Below are 18,587 nucleotides of genomic sequence, written 5' to 3'. Positions count from 1 at the left end.
TGCGTGTGTGTGTGTGTGTGTGTGTGTTTGAGTTGCGTTTGTGTTCCTTGCTCATAGCCCACAGTCCTCTGTGCCCTCAGGGTAAATGCGCCTTTGGCAGTTCTGCGAGGAAAGGTTAAAAACTCAGTCATGTGACATGGTAAGTGATGTCATTCTCTGTTTTCAGTCTGTCGCCTTTTAATTTAATTTTTTTGTTTTTTTAGAAACCTGAAGACCTATTTTAAGTACCGAGTCAAAAAGGGCAGGTTAAATGATCATTTCAAGGTAAGCTGAAAAAAACATTTTAATAAAAAAAAAAAAAAAGAAAGTAGCTCATAGAACAGCCCTGGGTGTGCTTATAAAATTGAAATGAGAAGCTGAAAAGCTGGGAGGGAGGTGCCTGTGCTGTACTCCGAGCTGACTTTCTTATTAATGTGCTCCCTGTTCCCCTGGTCTGTGGGAGGAGAGTTAGAGTGATCGCTCCGGGGTCATGCTCTGGGGTGGGGCGGGGCGTGGAGGAGATTTCTCTGGGCTTTTTGTCTCCCTGCTGGCTCCGTTAGCTGTATTTTTTAGTGTGACATTTTAAAAAACATGACCTTAATGCACAACTGCTGTCATGAAGTTGTGTCCTCAGTAATGATGCAACAACTCTGTCGAACCAGGGCTGCCCAACCCCTGTTCCTGCCGTAGGTCTTCACTCCAACCCGAACAAAGCAAACCTCAACAGGTTTTCAACGGCTAGAGATCTTGTTGAGCTGCTAATTAATAGAATCAGGCGTGCCAAATTAGGGTTGAAATGAAGACCTGCAGGTAGACCTCCAGGAACGGTGTTAGGCAGCCCTGCTGTAGACTGTTGTGCTTGTATATAACATTATGTGCTTCGGTACATGCAGAAATACAGCTCAAACTTCCCGTCAGTGAACCACGTGAACCACAAACCTTAAGTCTACAGCATTGTTTTCATCTTTGAAAATGATGGAAGCTCTGAATGAAAGCTTTGGCATTTGTGTGTTTCTAAGGTCCCTCGTCTACATAGTGCACGTTTTCGGTGTTTGGAAATGTCTTGCGGTCGCGTTGTCGAGCGAAGACCCCATGTGAGTCCTTTTAACTTTCTAGGTTTTTACTTTTAATTAAACCCTCTATCATCTTTTCCCCCTTGTTGCATCCTGCCAAGGGGCATTTAGTTCAGCTGATTTTTCCTTTCAAGACGTCAAGTTTGATTAGATCTCATTGTGCGTCTGAAGACCGAGCGACGCCATTTCCTTTTAGTGTAATTTTTTAGTAATATGATTTCGGTCAAAATTTGTCAAAAGGCTCATTAATCTCGGCTGTATTATTATTATTATTTTTTTCTGCCTCCAAATCCATTTCAGCCCCCTTGTCTTGCGGAACAGAACCACTGCGACCCAGTTTTGTCCGCGGTTGAAGATCATTTGTAAAAGTCTACGCGCTCTCACACACATACATACACCTCACACGTATGCACTGTTTACACTCGACGCTGTTCACAACAGATGAATCATTTTTGCAGGCTGCCACAGCGCCGCTGACGAACCAATTACCTTTGCCGTTACAGGGGCTACTTTTCAAACAGTCTTTTAAAAGTGACACATAACTGGCAGGCATATTAGGGGAAAGAGGGTCTTAAATTAGATTAGAGCAGTCGACCGAGCAGCTCATTATATAGTGGAGACGAACGGAAGGCTTCGCTGTCAGGGTCTTCAGCTAAACATGAATTCAGTTGCTTTACTTAAATATTCACTTTATTCGAAATGGATGATACGTGTAACTGTAACCTTTGGATAAGTAAGCTTATGATGATGATGATGATGATGATGATGACGATGATGATGATGATGTTGATGATGGTAAATGGTAAATGGTAAATGGACTGCATTTATATAGCGCTTTTATCCAAAGCGCTTTACAATTGATGCCTCTCATTCGCCAGAGCAGTTAGGGGTTAGGTGTCTTGCTCAAGGACACTTCGACACGCCCAGGGCAGGGTTTGAACCGGCAACCCTCCGACTGCCAGACAATCGGTCTTACCTCCTGAGCTATGTCGCCCCATGATGATGATTATTATTATAATTATTATTATAAATAATGCTACTATAGATATGTTTATTATTATTATTATTATTATCATTATTATTAGGTGATAGTGTATAAGACACAGATCTTGCGCTGTGTTTTTTATGGATTCATTTTGTGCGCAGTGAGCAGTGGCGTACTCAAACAGGATGCCGCAGATGTTGTTTACGGCAGGATTCCGCAGGCATGAATAAACCAATAAACCAACGGAGGGCTGATTTTTTTGCGGCTGGATTATACGGCGTTTCCGAGAGTCCTTCACTCAATTTACGACCTTTTATGTTCTTCCAGGAGAACATTATCGCTTAAGTAAAAACCCGTCTCGTCCAAACTGCAAAACGTCAATGGGAGACCGCCATGTTTAATTCACCGGCATTCAGACTGCGATTGCTTTGCTTTCAGAGCCGAATCAGCGCGTCGCGATTTGATTGGTGTTTGATTGAAGCCGTTGTCTCGTGTCTACTTCACTGTGGAGAGACGGCGATGAGGCTGGACCATGGACTCTAAAAAATAAAAAAAATAAAAACGGGGACTAAATGACTGTGACGTCACCCGCTGACACTCGGTGGGGCTTCCAAGATGCATTTTTTGAAGCCATGGAATTATGTTTTTTTTGTTGTTGTCATGTTGTACAGATTGGAGGCAGAGACAGTGCAGTAGGGAAAAGGGGGACACTTATGTGGCCTTGAAGTCTGGGTCGTCTGCTAAGCCTGTGAGATCCCACCCCCGCCCCCGCCCCCGCCCCCAATGACGTGCAGTGAGGCATACTGTCCCTGATTGGTCGGTCCACAAAATACTGAAATACTGTTCAAATGACACAATGATTTAAGAAAGCGGCACATGGGGGAGACATTAGATGAAGGAAAGACACCGATTGCCACTACATGTTCTTGTGGGAAAAAATGATCGACTTTGTATTCTGCCCGTATTGACTTACCGTACAGTGAAATGGATGGCTGAAACACCTATACTGTAGCCAACCGCACTGGTGCTAGTGAGTAACATCTCTAAACAAGACAAGGAAGTGAGCCTCGAAATCTAAGCCCCTCGGACCTGGTTTGGGGATTGAGGCGGTTGAACCTCTCCCCCTGAAATCGCAGTGATATTTGGATAAATTATTACTGGTATTTAGCAGATGCTTTTATTCAGAGTGACTTACAGAACTTGTTTTGCACAGAATTTCCATTGCATCCATTTTATGCAGCTGGATATATACTGAATCAGTACGGGTTAAGAAGGGTTCAACGGCAGTGTCCTACCCAGGAATCGAACCTGGGACCTTTCGGTTACAAGCGCCCAATTCCTTAACCACTATGCTGCACTGCTGCCCAAAAAAGTTGAGAGATGCGAGTATGATATTAGACTCCAGTTCGTATGCCCCCCCAGAGTTTCATTCCTACCTGTGTCACCTGCCTTCATCTGAATGATGGACACCTCTGCGTCCACACACTGACACTTCAGAGAAATAAGAAGTCGCTTTTCCTCCCGTTGTTTTGACGGGATAATGCAAATAGCGAATGTAAGCACGTCAGCACAATGTCCTCATTGGTGTTGGGAGAGTCTGGGGTTCCGCAGAATGTCACTGTGACCTCGCAGTGATGCTTCGGGTCAAAACGAGCCTTTCAGCCGTACTGTAGCTGCCTGTCCGTTGGGGAGTGTGGACCTTTTGCCTACATTGATTATTATTTTTTTTTGTTTGCTTATTTTTCTTTGGGTGGATTGAGAAATGGCATTTAATGTGTATTTTTGTATTGTGTTTTTTTCATCTGTATTTTTCTCTGTTTTTTTTTTTTTTTGCCTTGGTGTGCGGCATGAATCACGTAAGGCGGTTTGGACATTTCCGCACGTCATTTGGCGCTTAGTCCGCCGGTCCTACTTTAGCCTCACAGCTCGTGATTTTAGGAACTGAGCTTTTCGGAAGGCGGAGAAGAGTGGAGTGGTAGGACCACCAGCAGCCTGAAGGTTCAAAACTCTGATTGTAAATCTGATCAGCCTCAATGATAGAATCAGCTTTTTTGAAGGGGAGAAAAACATTTTCATAAATAATATAACTTTGACAGTCTCACTGATTTATTTAAAAAAATAAAAAAATAAAATAAAAAAATCATTTTACATTGCCTTCACAAACTGCTGCAATATTTCACTGTATGTGACCTACTGCATCGCAAATACCACCTGTCTCTGGTCATTACATTATGGTTGCTTTGTCCTGGCTGCTGTATCCTGTCTATGCTGAAATCCTTATTTCTCATGATACAAAATTATTTCTTAATCGATAGCTAATCTGCCAGTCGACGCAAGCGTCTGTCTGAGCTTCTGCTGTGTGTGCCAGAACCAGTGGTGGCTAGATGAGAGCTGAAGGAACAGGATTTAAGGCCCCTAGTCTACTGCCACAAACTACGTTTCCCAGGGGGCCGTGGGGGTACCGACTGGGCAGATGGCAGCCAGGACAGAATGCACCTTCTGCTAATATCGCCTAGTTAATGGCAACAAAGGCCTTTGGCGACATTTGGGACAGCATGCGCGATGAAGGGAGATTGGGTTCGGCTCGTGTCACCTGTGCGCCATAAACACCTGCTCTGGGGTGCCGTGGAAACACTCGGAGGGGGGGGGGGGCGGGAGGGGGGGGGGGTGATATAATGGAGCTCTGGCAGCAGAGGGTTTGATCCCCCGGGCCAGAACCGCAGCAGCTGCTCAGGCACGAGGCGGGGCTGATCGCAGGTTTCCCGCTCGGAAGATGGAGGACAGGTGCACAAAGTGGGTCAGTGTTTCCCGACCCAAGACATAATTTCTGCGCCCCGTGCCGGCGGGGGCAGTATTTTTTTGGGGACAGTAACCCGGTCTAATTTGCGGCTGTTCGCTGGGCGTGCGGCAGACGGGCCGCACGCTTCGCTGGGCAGCGGGGGGACGGAGTCGGCTGGCTCCTCTCTTAATTGTAATCGGGCTCGTCTGGTTCCGGGCTCTCTGTAGCGCAGCGGGCAGCTGCTGTGCGCTAACGGGCTGCGGCGGTTGGTGGAATCGCCTCCGGTCGTCCGCGGAGTCGTTTTTTTTGCGTAGCGAGCGATGAAGCTGCGAGCGATGTGAATCGACGTGACTGGGGGGGGGGGACTCGCCCGTTTGAGAACCGTGTGGAAACCGTCGGCGTTTGATGTCTTAGTTCCCGCGGTTCCTCCTTTTGGACGGGCCGTTAAGCGAAGTTCCTGCGAGGTTTTTTTTTTACTCGTCCGGTGTTATGTGCAGGTGCTCTATCGAACCCCCTGCGTGTGATCTGAGCTCTCTACCTGCGCTCCACCTTAACCAGCTGCTGACTGCCTGTTTGGCTTCACCTGCCGGTGGCTCTACAAAAGGCCTGCTGCAGCTGAAGAACAGGAGAGGGGCTTGTGTGTGGCTCAGTCTGTGGCCGGATCCTGCACAATGGAGAGAAGGCTTCTTGTTGTTGTGCTGTGGGCAGATTTGGGAAGTAGCAGCCCCTCGCCCTCCAGCTGTCTCCTGTCCAGGACGTGGGTTCTCCACCTCCGGCCGTCCCACTCTGCTTGTCTGATTTTATTTCAGGCCCTTTCATACGGTCACGTACTCTGTGTTAGATAAGCACGTCCTTTACCCATAGAGAGCTTCGACTAATACGCCGCTATCGCTCACAGGGTTAAAATGGCTTTGTAGTGAAAAGGAGAGGTAATCATCTCTCTCTCTCTCTCTCCCTCTCTCTCACTCTCTCTCTCTCTCCTCTCTCTCTCTCACCTTCCCTATCTCTTACCCTCTCTCTCTCTCTCACCCTCTCTCTCTCTCACCTTCCCTATCCCTCTCTCTCTCTCTCTCACTCTCTCCCTCCCCCTCTCTCTCTCTCTCTCTCACCCTCCCTATCTCTCTCACTCTCTCTTCTCTCTCTCTCACCTTCCCTATCTCTCTCTCTCTCTCTCTCTCCCTCTCTCTCTCCCTCCCTATCTCTCTCTCTCTCTCTCCCCCTCTCTCTCTCTCTCTCTCTCTCTCACCCTCTCTCTCTCTCACCTTCCCTATCTCTTACTCTTTCTCTCTCCCCCTCTCTCTCTCTCTCTCTCACCCTCTCACCCTCTCTCTCTCTCTCTCCCTCTCTCTCTCTCTCTCTCTCTCTCTCTCCCCCCTCCGCTTTGTTCTCGCTCGGCCGAGGTGCGCTAATTGCATAATCTGTGATTTTTTTCTCGTCTTGGTTTCACCTCCTCGCGACAACAATGGGGTGCAAATTACCGCTGAGATCCGAATCCGCAATTAGCCGCCGTCTCACGAGCCGCCGCCGCCGCCGCCGCTCTCTCACCGCGCCGGTTAATGGCGCTCCGTGGAGCCACGCCGGTGTAGCGCTGGCTCAGTAGCCATTACACCCGCCCGTCTCCCGCGCCGTCCAATCGGCTTAGGACACGCGGACGAGGCCCCGCCCCCCTCGCCTCGCTCCACCCACTTTGAAATGTACGGAAGGTAAATAAATGGCAGCTTTGCGCCACGATGGTGTCTTATCTTTATGCTCAGTTTTCGGGGAGACTTTTAAAAATTGCACTTCAAATTTTTTTTATTAATGTCACCCATCAGGGACCAACAACAACAACAAAAAAAATGCATTTATATGTTTTCTGGTTCTACTTCTGTGATTTCTTTCTTATTCCCTCGCTTGTTTGCTCTTTCTTTTGAAGGTCCATATCAAAATTCATTCGCTTTTTTCCCCCCCTTTTTTTCGCTTTTTTTTTGTGTGTGTGTATTATCCCTCTGATCTCAAAAAAACGGCTCTCGGGTGGAAATTTCCGGCTCTTTCGTGAGAATTTTAGAACTCTGTATTCTCGTCCACGCTCGGCCGAAAAAGACGAAATTGCCCTTTGGGTAGAATCACAATCGTGGAGCGGCTTGGGCTGTCCTTTAACATGGAATTTGTACGGAAGGGTATTATTTCTCTCTGAGTGAGTGCGCAGCCAGAGCAGAGTCTTTTTTTGCGACTTTTATAATCTATGTTGAAGAGGAACGTTATCTGTGGTGTTCGGTGTCAATTGAACAGGCTTATCTATAACGATGATCCACAAAGTTGCCTTTTGGCTGCAGGAAGATTTAGATATTACATTTTGAACTCTTAAAAAAAAAAAAAATCAATAGACAGCCTGAATGACTGCACCAGCAAAAAAAAAAAAAAGGTGATTTAGGCAATACCCATTATTAAATGTAAACATATAGACATGCATTGAAGTGAGAAAGCCATCACTGATAAGAAATAGTCTGTCCAGAATAATCCCACCATAGGCAGTCCTTGGGCTTGCCAGTTCTGTGTAAATTATAGTGGGCCTACGTGAAGCCTGTATTCGAGAAGCCTTCCTTTTATACTGAAACTAGTGGAAATTGGATTTTTATATATATATATATATATATATTTTTTTTAAACATTTGAACAGGGCTGCAAATGGCCTTGGTGTAGCTGTTCAGTGTACCTCATTTCACTTTCAATAGGTGAATAAATGTGACGTAAAAAAAAAAAAAATCCAGTTTTTCAGTGGTAACAATGGGACCGGAGACTTTGTTGTTCTGAAAATGAAATGGACAATTTTGCAGAGGAAAGTATTGTTCTCTTTTGCTAAAATAACCTCTTGGGGGAAAAAAAACGGGAGAGTAGATCACAATTCCAGTAGCTGCATTCTTTATGAAAGAACCGCAGTCAGCATTTAAATTTCATTGGATTTATGGAGTCGGCTGAAAGATCCCAGCCTTTCATCTTATTGCCTTTATTAATGAAATGGGGTCATTCTTCTGCTGCTCTGTATAGGCCTCTATGAACTTCTATTAACCCATACGCCTGTGTTGAAATTTAAATTTAGAGAGTTTTTTTTCCCCAGAAAGGATGAAAGGATGAATGTGATAATACCAATATTGTGCCCCTCACAGGTATTATATTTGAACGAGAAGCTCACAGACTTTGTTTTCAAGTCCCAGAAAATATCCATTTTCTGTTTGTACGCGTTAGCAGCTTCTCAGTGTTCTGATTTGACATGCTTCGGGATTTGCCTCAGCTCCTGAATTGTAATAGTACTTTTGATTCTCATAAGTTTAGCCCTGTTAAAATTTATGATATGTATTTTACATTAATGCCGAAAAGCACTCCAAGGCTGCTTAATCCTTTCAAAGTGCTCTCCAGGAATAACCTAGTGTGTACCTAGCAATCAGTTAGTACAATTTTACTTATTTAATATTATAACTAAATGCGGCAGCAGCCACGGTTCTTGAAGCAGACGTAAATTATTATCAGAGGAGATAAATTTATCAAATATCTTGACTGCACCACCTCCTTAATTATGGAGCCATTCCAACCTTAGGTTCCTTTGGATAAAAGAGCCTGTTCAAAAATAGCTGAATACGTTATTAAAAAAAACAAGTATTTAAATAAATAAATAAATAAATAAAAAGGTGATGATGTGATTTACACTGACAGTTTTGAAACTCTGTGGTGTACCCATGTGTAAACTGTCTTTGTCTAAATGAAGAGTTCTAATTGAGAGGGAGGAGAGGGACCGTTTGAATGTGGGCGGGGCTAGCGCGTCAGCACAAAGGCACGGGGAAAACCCCTCGACCGCCCCTTTTAGAGTCTCTTAAAGGAGGGGGAACGGACCCTCAAACTCGGGCCAGTGCACCCGAAACGACGGGGGGCCTCTTGTTCTGTTCTGGCCCGGGATGGGACGGGGCGGGGGCGCAGCGCGTGGGGGGGGGGTGGGCCGGCGGACGTCTTCTGCCCTGTCACTACGGCGACCGCACCTCCCGTGTAAACCCGTTCACCTCCTCGCCTCCTCCTGCGTCTGTGAGCGGGGGCCTCGTTCTGGCTGCCGTGGATACCGCGTGTCACGGCACGTGTCAAACGCAAGGCGGCTGGTTGCCATGGAGCGATGCGCTGGTGCCAAAGCTCCTCCCACTGTGGCTGTGTGGGTTTTTTTATTTATTTATTTATTTTTTTGATTGCGGAAGAAAGATGCTTGCGGTTAAATTGTAACGGATATGTCAGGCAGTCTTTTGGGCAGCCAACTCTTAACACGTAAATATAAATCCAACCCCCCCCCTCCCCCCCCCATGACAGAACTGTAATATGGCATTCTTCACCTGCATAAGGGTAGTTCAGAACTTAAAAACAGGAACTAATGTGAAACCAATTTCTCATCCAAGTGAACTCATCTGCAACCCTCATACAAAGCCCAGACTGCAATGCATTACCTTTCCTTTGCAAGTCTTATCGTTCTGTTCTATCTCATGCTATGAAGATTTATCGATCACGTGTAGCGGCTTGTGCTGTTAGGCTAAGCTTCTATGTAGTCTTGGCCAATTGTGCGCTAAGCTACTCTGTGTCCGACTGAGTAGAATTTCAAACATCCATCTATTTTAGCTTGGTGAAGCTGGGGGACGTGGCCAGATTTGCAGCTCTTTTTGGAAATTGGGAACAGACGAGAACAAAGTGAGAAGGTTTGCTTTTGACTTCAGCTCAAATGGGAACAAAAATATCAACTCTTAAACGAAAAACTCAATTGGTCAGGGTAGGCACATACTGAAAGCCCAGATGGAGATCAGAAGCCTTCGGCAAACGTGGAGTTTATGGGGACATTAATTGTAAAATCATTAGCGAGTGTTTTCATTGGGTGACTCTGGGGGAATCTAGGGCTGGCTTCGGTACGTGAACGTTTTCGACAAAAGGGGTTTTGTCAAAGGTGATTTTTCAGCATTCATTCCTACAAAACCACGAGACAAACACACACGAACCACACGTTTTATCCTTTCAGTTCGATTTATCTTCATCTGCTGCTCTCAAAAATAAATAAAAATAAGGAACAGCAAGCCTTGCGGCCTAATTTGTAAATGCTATCACTTCAGGCATTTATCTGCGTTTTACATCCAAGTGAGCAATCACAAATTGGATCAGTTGTAAGTAGTGGAGTTCTTGCAGGGTAGAAGAAAAAATAGAATGAAAGAAATTGATTTTATGCCGCCAGTAGGATGTAGCAGTAACTGCTTATGCAGTTCAAACCTAGCTCTGGCGGACAAACTCACCCTGCAGTCGCAGCCCAAGCTGAGCTGTTGCAGTCATTTTGAAGCAAACGCATAATGCGCCGCTTGCCTGTACAATCTACGGTTTAGCATGATGAGCCGCACGACAGTCCCCTGTACTCAGAAACTGCGTGTAATATCAGTCAGAACTGCTACCAAAACTGCAACAGGGGGTAGGCCTGGTTCTGCTCCCAAAACCGCAACAGGGGGTAGGCCTGGTTCCGCTCCCAAAACCGCAACAGGGGGTAGGCCTGGTTCTGCTCCCAAAACCGCAACAGGGGGTAGGCCTGGTTCTGAACGTCCAGGACGAGCCTGTGATTGAACTGGAGGACGGTGCTGCTCGTTTCCCCAGGTGCTGTTATACTGAGCTGGACTCTCCTGAGGAGTTGCAGTGCGTGCTTTCCAAGGCCAGGTTCTCGCTTTAGAACCACCGCATGCCCTATACAATACTTGCCTTTGTAAAGAAGGTGGGTCTTTCAAGTATCTAAAATATCTTTCATTAAACACCAAAACTGTGTGGACCAATTGAGGATATACTCTAGAACTGAAAATATTATGTACAGTTCATAATGTGAATTATACCATTTAGTATTTCTTCAATGGTAGTGTCCCTTCCACTAGCGATGTGGTGTGAGAATAATCGTATTCTCTTTGCCTTTATTGTCTTCCAATAGCTTTACTGTACATGTATGCCGCTGACCCAAGGGCGGTGGAAGATCTCTTTTCCATGAATGTTATTATGGAGCCGAGATGAGGTGATTTGAGAAAAACGATGAACACAGACACGATTTCGTATATCTGATGTACGTTTGCAAGATTCAAGTCACGGTTCACTGTTTTGTCACGTTGGAAGGTTCCCTGCAATATTTCACACCTAGGCAGGTTCGTCTGTCAACGACAGTGACGTGCGCTACATCATATATTGGATTAAGCGTACTAAAGCCCTTTTCTCTTTGTTTCTAGGTTACATGTGAGTTGAAGGAAATGTATCTATCAGATATGCTGCAGCATAATTTAAAAAAAATACATAAATCCATTAATATCGCCAACGGATGGGGGCATTTGTACATTGCAAAGGTTGTGCAAAATGTGCAGCGTACTGAAATTGGAATTCATATCACAGAACAGAAGCTCAATGCCGACTGAATGAATTCTTCCTCTCGCGTTCAAGAGCATCTGCGTTCACCTAATTCCAGCTAATGATTTTTTATTTTATTTATTTATTTTTTTGTGCGCGCTGTAGATCAATCTCTCTCACTTTAATGGCTGTCTTTTTCCGTAACAAGTCTGCGGTCTCGTCGTTAATTCTACAGTCGGGAAATCTGTTTGAATAACAGCTTTTCTCTGCTTCTTCATTACATCGTTCCACGCCGGTGAGCTTGCTATAGCCGCGAGATGCTCAGTGTAGCCTTCTGTAACAAAGCAATTACTTTCGGAGCTGGCTTCTTAAGATGTAATGAGCTACAAATTGAATAATACAGTATATTACGGAAAGCAGACGATGCTTACGATAAGTTACAATGCAAAGTTTGGAGCCCTCTCTTAGGGATTTGAATTATGTTGACCTCTTAAATAAGAAAATGGTTCATGTAATTCAGCTGGCTGATTCTAAAAGGCTTTTTTGATTGAGCCAAATTTCTAATAGATTCATTTTGCTTTATTGATCAACACCATCTATAAACCTAATGGTCTCATCTAATATAATGTACCCTAATCTAATGGGTCAAAACAAAGCCTCTGTTTAAAGGCAGTTTAATTGAGGTGTTTTTCGCATTGTGTAATTCTTTAAGTTGCTAGATTGAAGTTGTTGTCGATGAACTGCATCCGTGGTAACTTTTTCCATGTTAAAAAAAGACTGGACTACAGCCTAGAAGCTGAGGCAAGGCAGCCAAGGACCTTCGGGGTTCTAGAATAGTCAACGAAGGAGTTCAAAGGTCACGGTGAGAGCACTGGTGCAAAGCTTGCTGAGAGCGCTCTGCCCAGGTTCTGTTTAAATTATATTCACCGTACAGCACAGTATCTGACCCCAGAAAACTGTACGGGTTCTTATTGTCAGTTTAAACGGACCTCACCCTTAGATTATTTTAGTTTAAGGACAAGGACAGAAAAGACGAGAGACCAAGCAGCAGTAAGCAGGGGTGTTGTATCGGTCTGACAGCCGGACAATCGGTCACCTCCGAAGAGTGAGAAAGGTGGATCCACTCAAGGAAAGGGTCACTGGAGGAGCCCGTCTTTCATAAACAATCAAACCAAATTCAATTCAGTCTCACAAAACGCGTAATGCATGCGTAGCTACGCCTCATAAAAACACCGCCTCTGGCTCTCGCGCCCCTGTGCCTGGCTGCCATGGGAACCCCTCGTCGCCGCTACATCGTAGCCCCTGTGACCCGATTGGATTTCAGCGGACGTGCGGTCAGGTGCACCCGCACCTTGTCTGTCAGAGGGATTACATCTGCGGGACCTCACGGCGGGATGTCACCTCATTGCGTGTGGTTAATAAACGTGGCGTCAGCCTACTGGTGTGCAGCAGCAGAGGGAGGGTTTGCGATTGGCCGTGTGGAAGGTGGACTGTGTATGAGGGTTTATAATTGGCTGTGTAGAAGATGGGTGGTGTGTGTGAGTGTTTATGATTGGCTGTGTAGAAGATGGGTGGAGTGTGTGAGTGTTTATGATTGGCTGTGTGGAAGGTGGGTGGAGTGTGTAAGTGTTTATGATTGGCAGTATGGAAGGTGGGCTGTGTGTGAGTGTTTATGATTGGCTGTGTGGAAGGTGGGCTGTGTATGAGTGTTTATAATTGGCTGTGTGGAAGGTGGGCTGAGCTAATGTGGATAATGAGTATGTACAGTGCTGTGAAGGGGTGCCTACTCTTGTTTTATTGCAGACTGTTTAACAGTGGAAAGTGTGTGTGTGTGTGCATGTACCTACATCTGCACATCTATGTGAAACCTGCTAATCAATCAATAAATCACTCCTTTGATCGGTTAGTCATCCTTTCATAAATTCTAAATTCTAAAAACTGGAACTTGGTTGCACACAGATGCCTTTTGGTACTCTAGTTTGGACACAGTTTAATAGTGGATGGATTAAATCCATATTTTTATGCTCCAGTGCTGCCAAAGATGAAATCCACTTGCTTCAGAATCAGCCCTGTAGCCCAAAAAGTGAGGTTGTTGACAACTGGAGTAAACATGGGGGGTAACTTCTTCAAAGAACATTTCTGGATAAAAAAGTACCACCAGTACACACCCAGCTATCTCTGGGGCAGAAGATGGCTAATTTGCTGCTTCATCAACATGTCATTTCAGAACTTTATGAAGCTTAGTTCTGCAAATATATAATTTAATTTATTTATTTAAAATGTTTTTTTTTTGTGCCTATGACATGTCGAGCTGTGCCTTTTGCAACGTGTAGCCTGCGGCTACGGCCCATTACAAGCAGAGACTAATAAAATAAATCTGCAGTGACAGCCGTCGCATCCACTCAACTACGAGACCCGAGGGAATCCAGGGCGCGAGTTTTCACCGCGAGGAAATATGGGGAACGTGAAATATTCAAACGGGGACGCCCGCTTCATGTTTTTCCGGTATCCTCGTACCGTTGTGTTCGCTGCTAGCGCTCCGCCGGGGAACTGTCGAGCCAGCGGCAGCCATTACTCCAGATGAAAGACTCTGGGAAGAGGGGTTGTCATGGCACCCATCGGCTGTTACCGCGTACGCGCGGTACAGTAGCTTACCCCCCCGGCTGTCATCCGGCGTCAGGAACCAGAACGATCTGGTTAAGAGCAGTCGGTCCGTTCAGGACGGAAGAGAGCCGTGACAAACGCCGCTTGTTGATTTATGCAGGCGAGGCAGAACGGCGACTAGCCCCCCCCCCGCCCCGAGTTAGCGCTGACCGTCTTTTGATTCCGGCTGCATATTGTCTGTCAATCACGGTAATGGTTTGGCAGAGCCGGCGGGCGCTATTTTTCCGCGTACCCGCTCTCTCCCGCAGCGAAGGGGTCCCTCTCACGCGAGTGCGCCAGAGGTGGCCAATTTCATGCCTGTTGAGTTCTCAAGAATGGAATCATTGATTGTTGTTTACTTCCAGTTTAATGATCGCTGTTGCCGTGTGAGTAGAAGGGGGTGATTGGATGGGGGGGCGTGGCTTTTTCCATCCCCCCCCCCTCCACTTTACCGCCCAAAGCGAGAATTACATTTTCCATTAAACATTCAGCAACGTCCTTGAATTTTGCCTGTGGCCAGAATGTAATGGAAAGGGATGGCTGCTTTAGTATTAGTATTATTATTATTATTTTACATCCTGGCAGGCTGAAAAGCTCTCTCGGGTAAATCTCTCTCATACATGGTCTCCTGCTCTCCCCCCCCTCCCCCCCCTCCCTGCAGCTGGTGGGCGGCGAGTTCGACCTGGAGATGAACTTCATCATCCAGGACGCGGAGAGCATCGGCTGCATGGTGGAGCTGCTGGAGCACTGCGACGTGACGTGCCAGGCGGAGATCTGGAGCATGTTCACCGCCATCCTGCGCAAGAGCGTGCGCAACCTGCAGACCAGCACCGAGGTGGGCCTCATCCAGCAGGTGCTGCTCAAGATGGCCGCCGTCGACGACATGATCGCAGGTACGCCGCGTTTCGGTTCGGCGCCCGCGCGGTCGCTTGGCGACGCGTTCACACCTCGGTTTCCCTGAGCTGTCATTTGACCTGCCCTCGATTAAAACTTTGAAGAGTAGGTTTTTGTAAATGTTTGTCTTCGCTGTCCAAAATAAACATCTGAAAGGGAATTCAGTTGCCAAGATACTAAATACATACATTATTTGTTTGGAGTGCATGCTCCCATCTTTCTATCTTTATTATCAGTTTAGCAGCCTGCACAATGTATAATTGAATTTATTTAGAGCGCTGGTTGGTCACTTTTATTTATTTTTGAATTGTTTTCTCTGTCAGTGTTCTAGAACTCCATTGCTTTCAATGACCTGTAGTGGTTGTTACATCACCATTAGAATGTTCACTTAAGAACATTCTAATCCCACATTTGCCATCTTACAGTCCACCTTAAAGGGCTAATAAAAGTCAGATTAAGTGAACGAGGTTGCCGTGCGCCCCGGCTGTCACAGACAGCCGCACTGGATCGTAACCACGGACACGCACTGGATCGTAACCACGGACACGCACTGGAGCATAACCACGGACACGGATTGGAGTAGAGATGCACTGGAGCGTAACCACGGACACGGATTGGAGTAGAGACGCACTGGAGCGTAACCACGGACACGCACTGGAGCGTAACCACAGACACGGATTGGAGAAGAGACGCACTGGAGTGTAACCATGGACACGCACTGGAGCGTAACCACGGACACGCAAACACCCCAGGGCTTAGGGATAAGAGACGGCAGGTGCGGGCCTTCTACACAGTGTCACAGGCGCTCTTATTTATTCATGATGGAGCAAAGCCGCGCAGCGTTGATGGCGGGTTTTTCGCAGGTGAGCCAGAGGGATTCATCCTGCGCCACTTCGCCCCGCCATCCGAAAGCGAGATCTCGACTGCTTCATCGTGATTCGCTCGTCTGACACGCAGCACACGCGGTGGGGCCCCTGCTGACAGGGTTATAGATTTGGGGCCGCACGCCTCCCGTAAGTATGCCGTGCGTACGGCTGTGCGCCGCCGATGTTTGGATTGGAGGCTGCAACCCCTGTCAGCCGAGCGAACGCTGAGCGGATCAGACGAACATCGTTGCCGAAGCAATCCCGCTACCCTTCCCGATGTGTTAGACGTCGCGTCTCGTGCTCGAAAGGCGGTGTGTTGTACAGGGCATGCACGTGACTTATGAATGTTATACAGTAAGGGTGGCTTTCAGTCGTGATTACTGGAACCGCAGTGTGATTTTTTCATTTTATTTTTTTCAAAAACATCGTCCCAAGTCCTGTTTCATTTTTGTTCTGTGCTGGGTGAGTGTTCTACTGAAAACAGTGGATACAGTATGAGTATTCAAGTGTTTTTTTTTGTTGTTTCCTGGACTGGATTGATCTTACTCAACTGTTATGTTGCAGAAGTCAAAGCTAAGAGGGAGAAACTATTTCTTGCTCCCCAATGAAGTCATTATTGTATATGTTTTTTGACAAACTTGTTCTAAACAAGCAGTTGTGTAATGTATGTAAACAAGGCGTAACTTGGCTGGATGGCATACCTGCCATTCCAATAAACCTTTGAAGACTAAAGGCGCTGCCCCCCATCCCGATGCACTGCTATGCCCTTCTGAAATTCCACGGACGCAGAAATGGTGAATGAAGATTTAAAAAAAGAGATAAAATCTCATTAGTCAGTGGCTCGTTCTATAACAAGATTGAAAAATGGCGCTTGGAATTCATATTAAATGTCCGTACCTTTCGGAAATAAAAAATAATGGAATTTCAGTATTTTATGTTCTGCATTTGCGCTGTAATTTATGTGTGGTGCCCGCGTAGTACGTGCGGAATAATCTGTCTTTTTTTTTTTGTAAATTTCCCTCTAACGTTAATATCAGCAAAGTGGTCCTGTCTGGCTTGGAACGGTGTATTTTTGCGTTTTGCTGAAGATTTGCTGCCGCTGTCTCTGGGCTGTAAAGCAGAAGACATTACGCTACACCAGTGCACTCGACCTGCTAAACAAGCTTATTTTACCAGTGACGTCAAAAATGCAGATTCGGATTATATTTGAATTTGCCACCGCAGATGCATTCAAGCTTTTTTTTTTTTTACAACTTTCTTATTTTGGTAACGTTTTTTTTTAATTTTTTTTTTTTACATTTCCTTCTTTTTGCCAGGTGAATTTTGTGCGTTCAGCTGCTAATGCATGTTTTTTGCATTCGGCACATTAGCCTGCGTGCGGCGCGTGTTGGAACATGACATCAGGTGTTAATGGGGTGACGGGTGCAGCCGGGTTCAGTGATGCTCTCTGTGGACAGTGATGCTCAGCCCTGGAGCTGTGCGGTTAGTGGCCTGTCCGTGGGCCCCTGTGTGCAGTGTGTGTGTGTGTCGGGTCTCTCTTTAGGAAAGTACGCCTCGCTCGTTTTGAGTACAATGTTCCGACCCGGCCTGTTCAGACCCAGGTTTCGCGTACCAGTGAAAAAATGCAAGCAGAAATGGTCTTGCTTCTTTTGTTTCAGATGTTACAGTATAGCACAATAGCATTTTTATGAAACAAGACCAGGTCAAAACCTAGTATATGGCTGGACCGGCCGACCAATGGTGTAACTTCATAACTCGGCCGGCCAATGGTGTAACTTCATCAGTCACTCAGTCGCTCAGTCACAGACATTCGCATTTGCAGGTCTGGCCCCGCTGTTGCCGTCCAGCCAAAAAGAATACATTTTGAATAAATGCAGGGAAAATGTCAATTTTAAAAAATATGAAATGTATTATTTAATTATGACAGCTTTACTGAATATGAAATCCTTTATGCACAATAGTCATTGTGCACATTAGCACATATCTGGGATCCTCATGTTCTTATGGCTAATTACCGGTCATACATTTAAGTCAGTTAAGTTAGTTGAACAAACTTCCAGGCTTCTCCAAGGGTAACTGCAAGCCAGCCAGCAGTGGAGTGTTGAGCTCTAGTTTTATACGGTCTGTGGCTGAGCTCCACCTGAGGAGAGCTAGAGATGACGGCCAATGCCGTTCTGCCCGATTCGCACACAATGTCAGTAATGAACACCAAAAATCAGGGTAATACTCTCCCCTGGTGTTCCTGTGACCTAAAGCTCTCAGTCCAAGGTTGTTGTCCGTCTGTTTCCTTACGCTCTCGCTGAGCCTCTGTGGCAGAACCCTCCAGCTCAGCACTAATCACTTCGCTCTGGCCCGAGCCAGAGGGCGCCGTGACCTTGGGTTTCCCGCCGGAGGGCCACACTGGACCCTGACGCTGATCGACCCTCTCTCTCTCTCTCCATTTCAGACCTGCTGGTGGACATGCTGGGGGTGATGGCCAGCTACAGCATCACGGTCAAGGAGCTCAAGCTGCTCTTCAGCATGCTGAGAGGGGACAGCGGCGTGTGGGTGAGCCTGGGGGGGGAGGGGAGGGGGGGGGAGGGGGGGAGGGAGGTGGCGTGATCATGGGGTGAATGGGGTGCAGTCGTGATGGGGGGGAGGGGGGGGAGGGAGGGAGGTGGCGTGATCATGGGGTGAAAGGGGTGCAGTCGTGATGGGGGGGAGGGAGGTGGCGTGATCATGGGGTGAAAGGGGTGCAGTCGTGATGGGGGGGAGGGAGGTGGCGTGATCATGGGGTGAAAGGGGTGCAGTCGTGATGGGGGGGAGGGAGGTGGCGTGATCATGGGGTGAAAGGGGTGCAGTCACGATGGGATGGGGGCAGGACCAGGGAAGTGAAGAGGGGTGGGGGGAGGGAGTCGGTGTGCACACAGGGGCAGGACCAGGGGAGCGGAGGGAAGGGAGGTGCAGAGAGGATTTGCCACCTCAGTGCACCAAAAAAAATTCTCACCACTTGACTTTGCATTAAT

The 18,587-nt window shown here is 46.7% G+C and overlaps 1 protein-coding gene across 1 annotated transcript in view; it reads left to right on the top strand.

Moving 5' to 3' along the window:
• Positions 1-18,587, top strand: part of LOC118208797 (neurobeachin-like) — a 114,969-nt gene that overhangs the window by 69,378 nt on the left and 27,004 nt on the right. Inside the window, exons 2-3 of the mRNA XM_035383681.1 lie at positions 14,484-14,715; positions 18,029-18,129. Coding sequence (XP_035239572.1) covers positions 14,484-14,715; positions 18,029-18,129 — 333 coding nt within the window. The remainder of the gene's footprint in view (positions 1-14,483; positions 14,716-18,028; positions 18,130-18,587) is intronic.

The sequence above is a fragment of the Anguilla anguilla genome, chromosome 12 (assembly GCF_013347855.1).
Source record: "Anguilla anguilla isolate fAngAng1 chromosome 12, fAngAng1.pri, whole genome shotgun sequence".
Lineage (NCBI taxonomy): Eukaryota > Metazoa > Chordata > Actinopteri > Anguilliformes > Anguillidae > Anguilla > Anguilla anguilla.
Note: the sequence above shows the minus strand (reverse complement) of the source record. Positions and strands in the feature narration are given on the sequence as shown.